Genomic DNA, 17,995 nt, shown 5'->3' on the forward strand with positions numbered 1-17,995 from the left:
TAATTTACATGCTATCAGAAGCCTGTAGTCATTTGCATTGGATTTTTGCTTCTGGTCAGAATGGAACATTGTTATCCAACATTTTGTAATATTTTTAGGCTATCTTATCACTCAGAAGTTAATGAACTATTTTTTTGACCAATGGCCCATCAGACACTGTTGCAGATTGTTGAAACATTGCTTCAGGACATAAGGGAACAGGGTAGTCTTCCTGCACTGCTGAAATATTTATTCATTTTCTCAAACTAGAAATGTCAGTGGTACTGTAAAACCTGGTCGTCTGCTCTCTTACTTGGCACCTCACAATTCAGAGTTTTGTTTTGTTTCAGCTGCTCCTTACATCAGGGGAGCAGAGACTGTAGGATGTTTGTCTCCTGCCTTTGCTTGGATAAGATGTGAAAAGTGACTCTGCCTGACCAGCATTTCCTAAAATTTTGCATGTGAAAAGTGAAATCTTCACTTTATAGGCATGTGACTGGAACTGACAAATATTTTAAGTTTCTGTTCTCATTTCTCTGGACATAGTGGTCATTCTGAATTGTGTGAGGTCTCAAGAGCTCTACTGGCACTGGTAAAACTGAGAAAAATGAATAATTAAGTCTTTCCGTGGTTCAGCCCTTTCTGAGGAAGAGTCACAGAATAAGTTAGGTTGGACTGGTGAGGTCTCTCCTCAAACCCTGGCTTCAGTTTTGGGCCTCTCACTACAAGACAGACATTAAGGGACTGGAGCATGTACAGGGAAGGGAATGGATCTGGGAAAGGGGCTGGAGGCCAAGCCCTGTGAGGAGCAGCTGAGGGAGCAGGGGATACCTGGAGAAAAGGAGGCTCTGGGGGAAATTTTGGATCTCTGCAATTTAGATCATCATGTTAATGCTATATTCATACACTGGGTTTCAAATTTTGTTTGATTTCTTAACGTGTTCCTTTAAGGGGAATGGAATAAGTGCAGCACTTGTGTCCTTGCTAATTTACTGCCAGCCTCAAACTGACACGGCAGCACGCTTTTGGGCCCCATTCCCTTCAGTTATTTGCTTTTTGTTAGATCACAGGGAAGCCAAGTATTTCCCCCAAGAAGAATATATTTTTTCTTGGAAGGATTCTCTGTCTCCTGATGGACTCCTTGTTAAGACACTTACCTTCAGATGTCTGCAGATCTACAGCTGTTATCAGACTTGATGAGGCACTTGGCACATCTTACTGCTCTCTTTAATGACTTAGCATTTAACATGTCTTTGAGAGAGCAGTGTGTTGATATTGTGCACGTTTTGAGTGCTCTGTTTTAAAAAAATAGCTTCAGAGCTGACACAAGAGCAGTTGCAGAAATCGTTCCTGAATTTCATCTGTACTCTGTGAAACTGTTAGGGGTGAAACTGCTTTCCCGTGTTTCAGTTGCTGCCCTTGTCTCCTTGGCAGATTCATGATTCAGGTTGGAGTGGTCTGCCCTCACATGGCTCCCTGAAGCCCTAAGTCAGTTCACAAACCTGAGTGACTCAAGCAGATCTCAGGCTCTGTATCAGGTGGGTTTGAAATGAGTCTCAGCTGTTAAACTCTAACCCTTGGCTCTTTGCTGTCCTAGGTTACCCTGGGCAGGACTTCGACTGGGCTGACTACCTCAAACAGTGCGGGGCCGAGGCAGCTCCCCAGAGCTGCTTCCCTCTGGTAAGGTTCTCCTGCTGAAAATCTCCTCTGCTGCCTCAGTGACACCCTGATTCCAGGGACAGGAACATTTTTGTTTCTTACTTTAATTGCTTTTCCAAGTAGAATAGAATGTTTGAGCTGGAAGAGACCTGCAGTGATCAATTATCCAATCCAATGCCTGACCCTCTTCTGGGCTAAGCATAAGTTAAAATGTGCTGTTAAGGGTGTTGTCCAAACACTGCCAGGGATGGAGCTTTGAGCCCCTCTCTGGGAAGCCTGTTCCAGTGTTTGACCACCCTCTCAGTAAAGAGGTGCTGCCCAGTGTCCATCTGAAGGTGCCCTCAGAACCATTCCCACACATCCTGTCCCTGGAGATCAGCACCTCCCTCTGCACATCCCCTCCTCTGGGAGCTGCAGGGAGCAGTGAGGTCACTCCTCATCCTCCTGGACAAACAAACTGGACAAACCCAGAGTCCTGAGCTGTTCCTCACAGGGCATTCCTTCCAGCTTTTCACCAGCTTTGTTGCCCTCCTCTGGACACATCTGAGCACCTTAACACTTTACCTGTGATAACTCAGGAGGCAGAAGAGATAAGACAGCATAAATGAGAGTGAACTGAAATAGTTGCATGCCAGCTTCCTAGATAGGGAAGCAGTGGACCAAATGTTTCAGTTATGGTAAAGCAGACTGAAAATAAATGTTTGTTTTGTGAAATTGAGATGTGTAAGAGTCCGTGGAAGAGACATAGAACAGCATCAGTCATTGTCACTCCTGTAACTGTGGAAACAGAGCCTTTTAATAGACCTTATTTTCATTTACTAAGGGTGCTCTTTCAATCTTCCATCCTTTCAGCTTGAATTAATTCTATTGTATTAATCAATACAAAGTCATCTTAGATTAGTACCAAATAATCATTTTGCATTAACCAGTGCCTGAAGGACGTGCAAGATTTTGGGCTTTTGTTGGTTCAGTGACAGTAATGCTGTCCCCCAAAGCACAATACCTTGTCAAGCAGGAAAGGGTACTATTAACACCTGCCTTCCAGTTCCATTTACCATACTTGGGCTATTGCAGTGCTTAGAGGGAGAAATTAGAATGAGTAATTACCAGTTTTTGAAGACAGTGTTGCTGGCTATGAATTCTTGTTGCCCTTGTTCTGTCTTGTAAACTATAGCATCTTCGAGCAGGTCACTGAATTTATTATCCCTTTCTGAGAAGAGTTGATCACTGGAGGCTAGTTCCAGAATTCATAATGTATTGATCCTGTAATTACATTGCAGAGTGGCTCTGGGAAGAAGAGTCCTCTGTCTGGCTGGTACTTCTTATCTTTAATTCAAGAGCTCCAGAGCTGGATAAATACCTATTCTTATGTTTTAGGGATTTTTATAAATATATAAATAAATGCAAACTGTATTGGTGAATAAAGTAAGACCCTACTTATCCAAAAAATGTAAAATGAAAAGAAAGCTTCCTATTCTGCCTGCCAGAGCTCAGATGAGGCAGGAATGTTATTTGCATACGTAAAGTGGATTTCCAAGTTAACATGATAGAATAGAGAACCTGGTCAGACTATTTGTCGGACTTATCACTCAGGTGGCAAGCAGCAGAGAAATTCTGATTGCTGAGAATGCACTCAATCCTTTCAGTGAGCCTGAGCATCCTTATTTTTTGAGGACAGATTTGCTAGGTCTGTAGAGCCTTTTGTAACTTAAATTCGTTGTAGTTCCTGATATATCTTACTTGTTTACACTGTGCTAATTATCTGAAATCTCCTCTGTCTGAGTATCTCTGTGTTATTCAGGCTCTGAGGGCTTTGTGTTGCTCCTGTTCATGGATATTCATATCCTGTCCTGGATACACAACTGGTGCCTTACTGAAGTATTCTGGCTTTTTCCTAGTTAACTTCTGACCATGGATTTAAAGAGAACATGAAGCTTGAGGCTGTGAACCCAGTTGATCCTGAAGAAGTTTGCATTGCTACAGTCACCAAGTTAAAAGATTCATACCTCTGGCTTCAGCTGGAGGGTAAGCTGGTTTGGGGGAGAGAGGAGTGCTTGCCCATCACTGCACTTGCTTCTAGTGCCATCCCCAAACCTGAGGAGTATTTGGAGCAAACTCACTGTGTGCAGAATATGGGCAGCAAGGCACTGATTCCTCAATGAAATCATAGTCAAAACCCACTTGCATTGTCTGTTTCCAGTTTGCCTTGGCTGGCACTGCTTATTTAAGCCCAAAATGTCATTTGTGCATTGCAGTGTCAGAGCTGGGCTCATGCACCATGCAAAGTGCTGAGCAGGGCCTTGTGGGAAGCAGGGGCCTTGTGACAGTTTCACAGATGAGTGACTTGCATTCTGAGCAAGGCTTGGCCAGACCTAGGGAAGGAAAGTTTCTTCATTAAGGTAGAGTAAGCCTGTGTCAGCTGTTCTCCATATAATCCCATTTCTTGATTGGAAGTACATCAGCATTCACTTGCTATGCACTGTGCATCTCTGCTAAACTGTGGAAGGAAAATTCCCATCTCCAGCCTTTAGGAGGAAGTAAATAAGGTCAGGAAAGAATCTGGTCAGTAAAAGGGGATGAATAAATGATTGTTATTGTGTTCCAGATACACCATAAATCAAAGCAGCTTCACTAACAAACGGGCAGCAAGTGTTAACCAAATTAGAGGTTTTATGACTTGTTTCAATTTTTCCTTTTCTGAACTGAACAGGCTCCAAGAAACCTGTCCCTGAGTGTATAGTGAGTGTGGAATCAATGAATATATTTCCAGTGGGTTGGTGTGAGACGAATGGATATCAGCTCAGGCCTCCTCGCAAAGCAATAGGTACCAGTTCTCTTCTGTTTGCAGTGCTGGGGTGGAGCTGCTGAGACCTGCCAGAGCAAATTGCTGCAGAATTACTGCTGGCATTGCTGAGTTTGGAAACATTCATCATGCACTGAGGATCTGTGTGTTGCACAACTCTTCCCCTGGCTGTTGGGACCAGTTGGAAGCCCTACAACTTCAAACCCCACAGTGCTGGCTTGAGGCCCCTGCACACTGTGGGGACAATCCACTGGCCTAACAAAGAAATCCTGTCTGTGTATGAACACCTCCCCTGCTCTGCATTTACCTCTGTCTGAGCTGTTCTTGCCATGTGTCTGACCCTGATGCTGATTTTACTTGTGCACTTGTGCAAATGTTAATGCCACAACAAAACAGTGTGGATTGTGTGCACATTTGGAGTCAAAATAAAGGAAACTGATTTTCTCAATGGGCCACGTGGTGATGGTCCCTAGTGACAAAGTGCTGAAGAGTAAACCCTACCTTTTTAACTACACTAGTAGGTAGAATAAGTGTCTTCTCTCAACTGCTTAGTGAGGCATGTTTATTAAAGTTTCATGGGATTGGAGAAACTGAAGAACTTCTTCAGTGTTCATTAATAAGAAAATCTTTATATTGAAATGAGCTGTTATTTTCTGCAAGTCAAAGCAAGAGAAATTAATCCACTTGCACTGCCAAGGACAGATGAGGAAGAAGAGGGGGGGATCCTAATTAGATAAAAGATGATTTGAAAAAAAAATCCAGAAGTTTGTTGGGGCCAAAGCATGAAATTGCTGATGAGGCATAATATGTTGCATTACCTTGTTTTATTTTACTACCTGGTTGTGAAAGCCAGAATTAGCAAGTGGACCCATCACCTAAATGACTGATTTGGTTGCTGCACTGTGTTCTTGAACAGCAGCTGGCTGAAGTCATTGGTGTTTCTAACCAGCTGATTTCATTCCATTTCAAAGTTAAAGTGCTGAAGTTACTGTGCCAGTAAAGTGACATGTTGGGCCAAAGAACATAACCTTTGGGTGCTGCAAAAGAAAGCATGGCATTCCTTTTTTGGCTAGTAGTACAGGTGGTTTAGAGGCTCTGATGCAAATAAAGAGGCACAGAAAGTAAAATTTCATAGAAAACTGGGCATGTGCATGCTTGATTTAAAGAATTTTTAATAGAAGTTGAAGTAAACCTTCTGGTTCTCTTCAAATTACTTGGACCAGGGTACTTCTCGTGCAGCTGGGTCAGTTGTCTGACACTGCAGTGATGGGAACATAGATCCTTTTTGCTCTATAACTTAAAGAAATGAGTCCAATATATATATGTGTATATATTTATATATATGTGTATATATATATATATATATATGTATGTATATATCTTAGTCTAGATGCTTCATTTGATTTCTTCTCATATTTTGTTCTTTTTTTTTCTTTCAGTAAACAAGCAGAAAAAAATTGCAGTAGTTCAACCAGAGAAACAGTAAGTAACAGGTTATTGGCTGTTGTTTTTTGTTGAGTTTTTTCTCTTTATTTTTCAACTGGAAAATATGCTGTGTTAGGGAAGATGTAGATTTGCAAAAGTGCTGTACTGAGGGTTGAGAGATTCCACACTCCATTTGTGTTAATGCTGGTAGATTCTGCTGATGTTCAGAAAGACCTTTTGCACTACAGTAAAGAGATAGAAAGCCTGGAATTTGTTTTTTTGGAATTGCTCCTTCCCAGATTAAATTTGGCCCAAAGCAGGCAGAAAGAAGAGTTCTGCTAATATCTACAATGAGTCTAGAAACTGTGTCGTGCACATGGAGCTCAGTCTCGTGAGCCTGCTCAGAAATGCTCCACGGAATGCTCACAGTTGGCTTTATTGACTCTTACAGCTTTACAAACACCAGAGCTGTCAGTAGTCCTGCCAGTGTTTGCATTGCTCCTAAAATACTGAGCAGTCTGTTCCCCCATGTTTTGCAGTTGGGATCCTTACCAGAGTACTGGAGTCATTTTGGTTGTGTTTTGTTTCAAAGCCAGCTTTTTCAGAATGCATAAGGTGAGGGTGCTCTGCCTGTGCTGTGAAATGTGAAGTTAGGAGGAGTCAGGGGATGCAAACTCCTGTGGGCAGCTTTGGGAGGTGTCTGTCACCATGGTGGCCCAGGGACTTCAAGCAAGGGAGGATTGCTGCTGGCTGTAGCAGGACAGAAGTCCTTTCCAAATGGAATTTGGTAGTTTCTGTATGTCATTGTGAAACAGGGGAGGTCTAAAAAGCAGGTTAATAAGGCTGGAGCTGAGGAAAAAAAGTGTTGTGGTGCTTTAGTAACAGAGAGGTGACTGTCATGACTATCTGTCAGTTTTCCCAACCTCCTTCTTTCAATTTCAGAATTTTATCTTCAAGGACAGTTCATGATGGACTAAAGAACCAGGAACTGAACTCTTCTGACTCAGGTATTGGATCACAGGTCAGGCTAACAAAGGCAATATCCTGTAAGAACCAGAACATTGCCCATCCAGCAGAGGATCTGTGAAGCTGAATGTTCATTGGGACCATGCAGGTGACCTTCTGTTGTCACCTGTTCAGTTTGATAATGTGGGAGAAGCAGGTGTGCTGTATTTGTGCTCAGAGTTGTTGGATTCTGGCTTTGGGAAGCAGATCTCTCTAGTTTTATTGTTAACTTCATCATGGTGATAAACAAAACCAATTCAAACAACAAACTGCTTTGTGTGCCAGATGGCAAAATCTAATAATTTTCTCAACTGTTGCAAGAAGGAATGTGATGAATAAGTACATCTGCTGGTGAAAGTCACACAGATCCATCCATTTGGCAACACAGTGCCTCCTCCTCTGCTGTTTTCTGTACAGTGAAGTGCACATCTGAAGCTTCCCTGAAAGCGAGATAAAAATGATGTGTCCTTGTTTATCATTTTAATCGGCTTTTAATAGAGTCATAATGTAAATTTGACTTCATTTATTTATCTGCCAGTTTTCAACTGCTGAATTTAAAGTCTTTAAGTGGTAGTGTTGCTCAGCTAAGAAAAACTAGAACACTACTGGGTAAAACAATATTGGTTTTGTACATAATTGTATTGCAATATATATTAATACTTGAATTTTGAGCAATGCTGAACCATTAAATAGATTCAGAGAGCTTGATGTCACTTCATTAAAGGTCAGTTTATCAGTTGCTGAATCTTTTGTTTGCTAATCAAAGGAAAAGGATTTAAAATTCAAAACAATGTGATGCTGCAATTTAGGATAAACAGTGGAGAATAACTGCCAGTTTCTCTGATGGCAGAAGTTTGGGGGAGAGAAAATTTATCTGTAATTGCTGTGTAGGAACTGCTTCTGCTACCAAAAAATTGGGATTTTCTTTGTCTTTGCTGTTCTTCATGGTGTGGTACCATGAAGCAGCAGACTAGCCAGGAGGGAATGTTTCCTTTCTGATACATGACCATCTTTATTTACTGCAGCTTGACAATTTGCAAGCACGGGTGTGAAGTATGAAAAATGTTTTGACAACGGGGAATAACTAATGGTGCCATTGCAAACGTGACACAGAAAGTACCTCAAATCCCTGTCATTCAAAACTTTTCCCCTCCTTTTTTTACAGCAGATAAACTGTTACCTACTGCGAGATTCTTTCCTGGGGCATTTGCAGCGTGTGATTTCAATGTTTGTTTTCTCATTTTCTCACTTCTCAGTGGTAATTAACGGCAAGTACTGCTGCCCAAAGATCTACTTCAACCACCGGTGCTTCTCGGGGCCTTACCTGAACAAAGGCAGGATTGCAGAGCTGCCCCAGTCCGTGGGACCTGGGAACTGTGTGCTGGTGCTGAAGGAGGTGAGCTGATGGACATCTTTTATTTTATATTTTAGTTTCTTTTGTGATTGACTCCAGAAGGAGCTGCTCAAGCACTGCATAGAGAGGCCTACAAATAGCAGAGTATCTTAAACACCAGAGTATCTGTCTAATTACAGATGGGTAATTCAGAAATTTAAGCTGATGATAAGTAAGGAGTGTCTTTTTGCATATAATAAAGTATAAATCATGAATGGTTTTATGAATGGCTGATAAAAGTAAAAGCCTCTCATTTATCTAAGTAACACTCAGCCTTCTACTGCTGAATTTTATTTTCTGTTAAAACAGTATAACCTGTAATTACCACAATCAAAGGAGTTAGTGTCTTTTTATAGCTGTAATAAATGTTTCCATTTTAATTAACAGAAATTAGCTGGAGATAATCCCAAGATTCCTTTACGGTTTGCACTGTTGATGGTAAAACAGAGGAAATACAGATTTTCTTAGTCAAAATGGCAAACTACATTCAGTAATTGGGAAATGAAAAGAGTTATCTGTGCTTTATAAGTTGGATACAATTTGCATAGATCAGGTGAAATTACAGTTTGGCTTCTTAATGTAACTGAGGGAGGAGGAAGCCATTCTTTAATGCCAGAGAGCTTCTTCTCCAGAATGTTTTTCACAGCAAATTTACAGATACTTTAATGTAATAATTATTTTTCTGAAATTTCAAAAAAGATCATGAGGTGGTTATTATCTGACCTGAGAGGCTGGAAATTTCCCAAGACTGGAATATAACTGGATATGCACACTTGAGCTGTCATGAAATGATTACTTTATATATAAGAATTGGCTTAACATACCTGGAATTTTACCTTCCCTACCAAGTATCTTAATGGGGAGAGAGCTTTAAGATTTTCTGGCAGACATGCTGTAAAACAAGAGTCTGGTTGTCAAGAATCAAGCAGACTATTGAAAAAGGGCCAATTTTGCATGCAGAAAAGTACCCTATCCTTTCTGCCTATTTCAGTATTTTATTGAAAGAACTGCAAAAGAGCAAATGTGAAATTCTGTGGCAGCTTCATTTAATCTTGAAGGTTTATTCTGCTTCATTGCCTGAAAGCAGAAAGTGTGCACAAATCCTGCTGATGTGCAGGTGCTGAGTAGTGCTGAAAGTTCAGTCAGTATGTTCAGTTGTATACATTTCAGTTGTGAGTCTTGCTCATTGTAGGGATCCTAGAGTTTGGTGCTTACATTATACCTAATAGTTCTCTTTGATTTCTGGACTGCTGCATTAGCAGCAATAAAACTGCAAATTTGTAATGTCAAGGTTGTTATGCAACCAGTTGGGAATGATTTGGAATAAGCACACAGTGAGCGTAAAAAGTACAATTAGAGTGCACATTTTGTACTGTCCCCCACTAACTTCAGGTTATTCACAACTTCAAGTTACTTTACAGTACTCAAGAAATTATCATTTTATTAAAATAGAGACCTTATCATGGTTCATGGAAGCAAGACAGGAGAGTTTAGGATTCTGCACTATGGTTTTGTTGTTAGTAGGCAGCAAAATCCTGCAGCGTTTTTCGGCACAACTTCACATGACACACAATCTTTAAGATAATCGCTCAGATTTAGCCAAGGTTATGCAAGTTTGGGAGTTCTCAGCCCCAGGCATTAATTTAGTGATGTGTAATTCAAGGGCAATGACTTGGAAATTGCTGGATACACTCGTGACTCTGCAGACGAATTCTGAGGGCTGGGAAGGCCCAAAGTGTCGGCTGCTCTCAGTGCTCGTTTTGGCACTGTCAGGAGGTGTCTGTAATCCTGCTGTGAATGAGTGCTTTGATGCTAGATAATTTGGATGAATAGGAGTAATTTCCTATTCTGCCCTGGCACTTTAAAACAGATTTATTGTACAAATAACTTACACATGTTTCCTGCTCTTCCCTCCCGTGCTGTAGGTTCTCACTTTATTGATCAACGCTGCCTACAAACCCAGCCGTGTCCTGAGAGAGCTGCAGCTGGATGAAGAGGCTGCCTGGCATGGCCATGGAGAGACCCTAAAAGCCAAGTAAATTCTTGTCCTGTTCCCTGGCTCCTCAGGCCCAGTAGCTGTTCTCTGCAGGCTGTGCTTTAGCTTACATTTCAGGGAAGGAAAAATCGCTTAGAGCACATCAAGATGCCAGCAGCCATTAAGTGTTGAATTCTTTATAAATGTCTTTATGAGTTCTGGTGGAGTGCGTGTGATTTTAATGCTCCATAATATGGCAGTGTACTCTGCTACAGGCTTGTGAGCAGCTAGAGACTGGTGTGGCACTGGTACAACATTGTACTGACAGACCTCTGGGTGATTATTTTAAGATTTAAGATTATTTAATTCACCTGAAGATAATTATCAGTGTTTTAAAGCAAAACCATGTACTGCTTGGGAAGCTTCTCAGGCATTATCACACAAATTTCTTAGTTGAAAAAGATTCTTCAGAAATAAAGTTAGAAGCTTTGAAATGGCCTCACATGGATGGCTTTCTAGAGCAGTCTACCCTAAAGCACTCCCAGTTTTCCTGCTGAGCTTTTTGGGTTGAAGCTTCTTTGCAAGATTACTTTTACAGCTAGGAAAAGAGCAGTGAACATATTTGCATATATTTGATAAGTCCAGATACTCCTTTATAGTCTAGGGATGGTTTTGTAATTAGGTCACTGTGTTTGCATATTAGAGATTAGATTTTCCCAATGTGCCACTGCACACTTCCTTAGATAATTATGAACATGTCAGTAATTCTTTTGTTGGATCAGTTTCATGTACAAAAAGACATCTTTCCATATATTGGAGGACTGCTCTGAATTGGGCAATAGGAAGATGACAAAGGTTAGTGTAAATAGAAGGTATAGCTGAGGAATAAAGAAAAAAAATATTTGTTTAGTCTAGCTGAAGTTGCTGTTTGCTTTCTTTTGCCATAGTAGTAACACTAGGGGTATCTGTGATGGACTATTATGATACAGTTGGTTTTTTCAAGGTATTACCTAGGTACTTGCAGGCCTGAAACATATCTGGTAGATATCAGCACATGCTTGTAGCTGTGCTGGGAGGGCAAAGCAGAAATGCTGAGCAGCTCTGGTAGATATTGTACAGTGCAGCTCTTTCAGTGTAATGGCAAGTTTGGTGAACAAAAAGGAACAATTTCTTCATTTAAATCAAACAGGAGCAGTATGTGGAGTCATGCAGGTGACTGTCCCAGGGAATTGTTCAGCAGTTGGACAAAAGCTGATAGGAAATGTGGCAGTGGTCCCCTTGTCTCCATAGGATGAGCACAGAAAGGCTCGCCAAAAGCTGTCTGCAGTTACCTGAATGAGCTCAGTGGCTGCTTTCAGCCTTGGTTTGAGGAACCAGCCATCCATGCCACAGTGGGCATTTCTGCAGTCCCATAAAAGCAAAGAGACAGCAAACCATCTGTGAACAAAGAAAACAAAATATCTGAACTCTGGGGCAGTCCCCTCAGATGGTGTTTTGTAGTTGTTGATGGGGCAGTGTTGCTGTGTTTGGTACTGTAGCCACCTCTGTGGTGGATTTTCTTTATTTGGGGATCTGACAGAAGAGACATGAGCTCCTGTTTCCTGGACTTGGCAGTCCATAAAGTTCATAATTCCTCATATTTTTTCTCAGTTTCATCTCAGTATTTTTGTACACCTTTCAATGAAATCCTCTTATCCTGGTAATTAGGAGATTCCTAATTATGCCTGTATTTTCACTGCTAGGTACAAAGGCAAGAGCTACCGTGCCACCGTGGAGGTTGTGAGGACGGCAGATCGGGTGGCAGACTTCTGCAGGAAAACCTGCATCAAGCTGGAATGTTGCCCAAACCTCTTTGGCCCTCAGATGGTGCTGGATAAGTGTTCAGAGAATTGCTCTGTCCTGACAAAGACAAAATACAGTGAGTAGATCCCTGATCCACACCAAGGTGGAGTTTGGAGTGTTGTATTTTAGTTGGCTTTACACCAGAAGGAGCAGCTCAAGCACTGCATAGAGAGGCCTACAAAATATTTGTGTTCCAGTGTGTAGGGGAGAAAAAATTAATTCTGAATTGAGTGGTAGAACCATGGCTTAACTTCTGTTGTGTGATTAAAACTTTGTCTTTTTAAAACAACTTTTGGGACAAGAACTGACTAATGTTGTAATTTAAGTAGCATTATAATTACTTTTATTGATTTGTTGTGGGAAAAAAATGCAACACCTTCAAGCTATTTTCTTAGTTTTTTGGGGTTTTGTAGGCTGGCTTTAACCATTTGACACTGTGAGAACAAGCAGTGCATTAAGGCCATGTTTAAAAACTACAAATCATCATAAAAAGCGCTGTTAAATTGGACCAAATCTTTGATAAGTTTTGTATAAAACAGAATCATTTGGAGGCTTCCCAGAGATGGAGGAAGTAAATCTTCACAGGGCAAACAAAATTGATCAGTAACTCTCGTTCCTTAAACCAAATTGAAGTAGAAAATACAGACATAGTGATTTTGAAGATTTGCAGAACTGGAATTCCTATTGGGAAGTGTCCTTCTACTGATATTCCAGTCCTGATGAGGGGCAGGCATAACTAGTGACACCCTGAAGGTGCATTTCAGCAGTGTGCTCCTTCCCTCTGTCCTGGCAGCACACTATTATGGCAAGCGGAAAAACAAGCGGATAGGTCGGCCCCCGGGCGGCCACAGCAACCTGGAAGTCGCCATGAAGAAACCAAATAAAAGACGGAAGAGACGAAAACATTTCTTTGTTCATAAGAAAAAACGTTCTTCCACGTCTGTGGATAACACTCCAGCTGGATCTCCCCAGGTAGGACAGTGCTCATGGATCTGGGATGTGATCTTTGACTGCTTCATTTGAAACAGCAAACCTTGTAACTTCAGGGTTACAGCTGCCTTTTTTCTTTTCTCCTAACTCTTCAGGGCAGTGGGGCAGAAGAGGAGGATGACCAGGATGAGGTGGATGAAGAGTCTCTGACTGAGGACAGCACCTCAGAGCACCAAGATGAGCTGCTTGAAGAATCAGAGGTGTCAGAGAAGAAATCCCTGTCATCCTCTCCCACCCAGAGTGAACTGTCTCATTCCCTGGCTCAGGACCGAGACAAGAGGAAGAGGAAGCTCAGGACCTTCTCCTTTTCTGATGATGAAAACAAACCTCCTTCGCCAAAGGTAACTTGGAATGTGGATTTCTGCTCTGGCTTACTCCCTGCTGAGCAAGCACCAAAATCCTGGGGGTATTAACCACAATGTGTGTGTTCTCTGTTTCCCTGTGAAGGGTGTTGTGAAAACTCTACAGAATAATTAAAATCCATGATGTTTGTTATGGTTTATATTATTTGCAGGGATCCCCGTGGCAGGGAGGAATGACGAGGACAACTCCATCTTATCAGAAGGCTAATTAATTACCTTATTATACTATATTATTCTATATTATATTACACTATGTTACATTACATCTAAATTGAATCTGCTATGCACTCAACTCTGCACACACTGTCCAGAATCTCGTGACTGTCACCCAATAGTTCCGACACACACACACACACACACACTCTTGGCCCTGATAGGCCTAGGACACAAAACACCATCACTTTGGGTAAACAATCTCCATACTGCATCTACTTTAGCACAATACAGCCACAGCAAATAAGATAAGAATTGTTTTTTCTTTCTCTGAGGTTCCGAGAATGTGAAACCCAGATATCTTGTTGGGAAGAATTGTGCCTTGCTTTTCTCTGTGAAGAGAAATGTGGCAACAATGATTGATTCATAGGACTGTAATAAAGACCAAGCATATGTGATATTTTGGAATTCTTTTGGCTTGTCTAGGACATAAAGATGGAAGTTGCTGAAAAGCTGCAGCTGGACAGTAACCCTCTGGAATGGAGCGTGGCTGATGTGGTACGATTCCTCAAATCCACTGACTGTGCTCCCCTGGCAAGGATTTTCCTTGATCAGGTATCATTTTCTGGCTGCTGAATGTTGAATCTGTCACTTGACTTCTTATCCCCTAAGGAGTCTGAAAAAGAATTTTTTTAATAGGGTTCTGAGGAAATAAACAACTTGGGCAATTTGTGGCAGTTTGAGAGATGAGAGTTGAGGGAATGACCAGAATTTTTCAGGTTTCTCACTACTGGGGGGGAGGATATTTTGGTCTGCAGAGCATCTGAATCTTAAAACTACAAATAATGCCTACAACAATGCACCGTGACAAAAGTCAACATTTTATTTGCATCTTGGTGTTAAACTTAGCCATAAAAACAGTGTCTATTAAAACTGTACTATTAGAATTAATGGTTGGGATGGTTTGTAGTGGTGGATGTTGCAGATGTACTTTACCTTGTGGAACTTCTATTTCTATTTTTTATTTAGAAAGATGCAGTGTTTGGTTAAAATTACTTTCTGCATGAAATTCCCTTGGTTTTTTTTGTTGGGTTGTATTTTTTACAGTAGAATCTCCTGAGAGTCTGTGCCTTGGTGGATTTGAGCTGGCATTTTAAGAAAGGAGTTAATTTGTTGTGTGTGAGAGAGATTTTTAAGCTGCCTGGGGAACATCTAATTCACAAACGGTCACAAATCTGAAATTACAGCGAGTCAAACCTGAAGGAGCAGGGAGAATAACAACAAAGTCACTCTGGAATTTTTGTCTTGTGACAGGAAATCGATGGCCAGGCACTGCTGCTGCTGACCCTGCCCACTGTTCAGGAGTGCATGGACTTGAAGCTTGGACCAGCTATTAAACTCTGCCATCACATTGAGAGGGTCAAACTTGCCTTCTACCAGCAGTTTGCAAACTGAGGAGCAGCCAAGTTGAAGTGGACCTTTGAAGCACAACTACAAAACCATGCTCCTTCTTCTCTAGCAAGTAAAGCCAAATGAACTTAAACTGAGGCCCTGGTGACCTAAAAGTGTGTGTCAGCCTCAATTTTTTCTATTTCAACAGAAGGAAGACAACATCTGGAGCAAAATGCCAATGCAAACACAGGGGCTACTTTACCAGCTGCCAGCTTGGGAACACAATAGTCTCTTGCTCTATGGTTCCCTTTTTTTAATGTATTTTTTAATGATGACAGAAAAGTCTCCTCTTGTGGGAAATGACATTTCAATAGTTCTGTTGGCACGGAACTTTAAAAGGAGAAACGGATCCTGTTTACGTTCGCATGTAGGCTGCCAGAAATAACCTTTCTGTTCCTGATGTTTCACAGAATCCCCTGCCCTCCCTGTGGATGAACACTTGCTTTACCACAGCACTGACTTTGGAATGTGTTCTTTGCACATTCGTGTGTTAATGTTGAGATTTTTAATGAATTTGTTCATTGTTAGGACAACAATGTGGCCACAGGGTTCTGAATGTACAGTATAGCAAGAGTGTGGTTCCTTTTGAAGTTTTTGTTTGTTTATTTTGGTTTGTTTCACTGTTGTTGGTTTTGCTTTTGTTTTTACTACCTCTGTAGCCTGAACAGTAGAAGTGATGAACTAAAAAGGGAGGGAACTGCTCTTTCTGGACACGTGGTCCGTGGCTGCACAGCAGTCTGGCTTCTGTGGGCATGTCCAGAGTGCAAACCAATGTCAGCTTCTGTTCCAAAGCTTTAGCTGAAACTTCTGTAGGCATAACCTGGATGCTTCCTTTTTTCAGATGTCAGAAAACTGAATTATTTTGCACTTCTCTTACAGGCAGGCTATAGGACATAAGGAAGGAAAGAGAAAGTGCCTCTGCATTTTCTATATTTGGGTTGTCAGATTTTTATTTTTTTCTTTATTGTATGAAGTTATTTCCTTTTTCTTCTAGCAAACAATTGGGCCATGTACATAGAGCCTGTCAGCAGACTTTTGCTTTGCTACCTGAACATCTATTTAGAGAACACACTAAGGAAACTGCAATCAATAGAGGACTGCAACATAGCTCTGCCAGTGTTTGCATTCTGGAAACTCTTATGAGCTTGACTTTGTATTTTTAACTATCTACAGATGCTCAGGATGAGACATTATGAAAATTTGGTGAGTTGGCAAGGGATTTGTGTGCTTTTATTACAGAAAAGGAAAAGGACCAGTGGGGCATCTTAGTTCCATCAGTAGACTCACAGTAGGATGAACTGCTGATTTTAATTTTCCATGGTAATAAAACCCAATCAGCCACTTGCTGTAGGCCAGTGCTTTACACTTTGAGTAGCAGGGCTTATGTTACTTTCCATTAAAGGTGTGGGGAAACTCACATCAGGCTCAAGATCTGCATCACATCAGTGCTGAGTTTCAGCTGGCTTGCATTCATTCACTCTGCCTGTTCTCAGAGTGTTTGTGTTTGGAGGAGCACAGGCAGGAGCTGGATGTGTGCAGCTCTGCTCCTTTATGTCCTGTTCAAATCCATCTGCAGGAAGCTCCTGGCCCATGAATGCATGTGAGTAAGGAAGGTGCTTGCTGCAGGAATGGCTTTAGGAAGGATGCAGTTATTGGGTTCTGATGAACAGGGATGACTCTGCTTAAATGGAATTATTGGAGTGTCCCTTCGGCCCAGTGTGACTGCCCATTCCAAAGCTGTGAGCTGCAGGATTCAGCAGGATGTGCTCTGTAGGCTGAGAGCTGAGTTGGCACAGCCTGTGACTTCACCTGCCCCCTTGGTGCTGAGGGGGAGCTGCCTCCAGTGAAAAGCAGAGCTCAGTAACTGGGGCTGGTTGCTTTTGCCCCTAGAGTAACTGCCTAGTCAAGGCAGAACTATTCACACAATTCTTAAAATCAGATTTTTTTTCATTCCAGAATCAAAATGTCAGATTATTTAAAAGCTGAATATTGCTGAGGGAGGGCAGTGTGTAGCTAGGACAATTTTTCTCCCATATTGTAAGCAGAGTGTGAAGACACAATTAAATAGAAATCAAAGTGTCCCTTTTTCCTCCTTACACCAGATATGTGGCCAATAAATGGATGATTTGGCTCTTCATATTGTGCTTAGATCATTTGCCTGTACACCAGTCCCTTAGGACAAACTCATTCATAAGCCATTAGGCTTGAAAAAATTTCTAAAGAAACACTGCTGCTTTGCTGTCAGCAACTTGTCTTGAGAAATTTGACCAGCAGAGAACTTCTGGGCTGCAAGATGATGCTTTTGGGTCAGTGCAGTAGAATTCCCGGAGTTCTGTTGTCCTGGTGCCCAGCAGGATTGCCCTGCATAGCCAGGAGATGTTGCTTCCACCTTTCCCCATGGACAGATAGATGTCTTTTTAAGTAGCTGTCAGGAGAGAACAGAGCTGAACCTGTTAACATGGTGCCTGGGGTTTTAAATACAAATGTCATACTCCTTTTCTCAGTAAATAAAGCAGTCAGCAGTTTCAGCCCTTAGTGGGATGCTCACTGGTCACCTTTGGCATGTTTTATAGGCTGGATTTTTCTGCCTTGTTTTGGGAGGCACTGACAGTCTGGTCCCAATGGGATCTATTTTTGTTGAGATTTTCAAAAGGGATGTTTTCATTATTTGTGAAATGTTTTTATGCTGCACACGGGTACTGTACACTCTGTTTCCTGGAAAAAATGCACTCTGTTTTATTGCTGGATTTAAAAGGGATAATTGGGGCTTTATCTTGATGGATGGTGTTTCTACTTGACTCTGTTTCAAGTTCCTCTTTCTCTGTGCGTGGCAGATGACACAACTGCACTTACTTGTTCATCTTACTCCAGTATGACTTGAAATGAGCTCACGTGCTGCTTTAGTCACTCTTTCTTCAAAACTGGATTTTGTGTAGCTGGTGGCTGAATCTTGGATT

General features: G+C 41.5%; 1 protein-coding gene across 1 annotated transcript in view; it reads left to right on the forward strand.

Moving 5' to 3' along the window:
• SFMBT1 (Scm like with four mbt domains 1) overlaps positions 1-17,175 on the forward strand; it is a 70,161-nt gene extending 52,986 nt beyond the window's left edge. The window contains exons 10-21 of the mRNA XM_063164535.1: positions 1,577-1,659; positions 3,537-3,663; positions 4,349-4,462; positions 5,881-5,923; positions 6,809-6,873; positions 8,128-8,267; positions 10,190-10,299; positions 11,982-12,157; positions 12,875-13,053; positions 13,167-13,412; positions 14,073-14,201; positions 14,901-17,175. Of these exons, the coding sequence (XP_063020605.1) occupies positions 1,577-1,659; positions 3,537-3,663; positions 4,349-4,462; positions 5,881-5,923; positions 6,809-6,873; positions 8,128-8,267; positions 10,190-10,299; positions 11,982-12,157; positions 12,875-13,053; positions 13,167-13,412; positions 14,073-14,201; positions 14,901-15,041 (1,553 nt within the window). The 3' untranslated portion in view covers positions 15,042-17,175. The remainder of the gene's footprint in view (positions 1-1,576; positions 1,660-3,536; positions 3,664-4,348; positions 4,463-5,880; positions 5,924-6,808; positions 6,874-8,127; positions 8,268-10,189; positions 10,300-11,981; positions 12,158-12,874; positions 13,054-13,166; positions 13,413-14,072; positions 14,202-14,900) is intronic.
• Positions 17,176-17,995: the final 820 nt, after the last annotated feature.

The sequence above is a fragment of the Melospiza melodia genome, chromosome 10 (assembly GCF_035770615.1).
Source record: "Melospiza melodia melodia isolate bMelMel2 chromosome 10, bMelMel2.pri, whole genome shotgun sequence".
NCBI lineage: Eukaryota > Metazoa > Chordata > Aves > Passeriformes > Passerellidae > Melospiza > Melospiza melodia.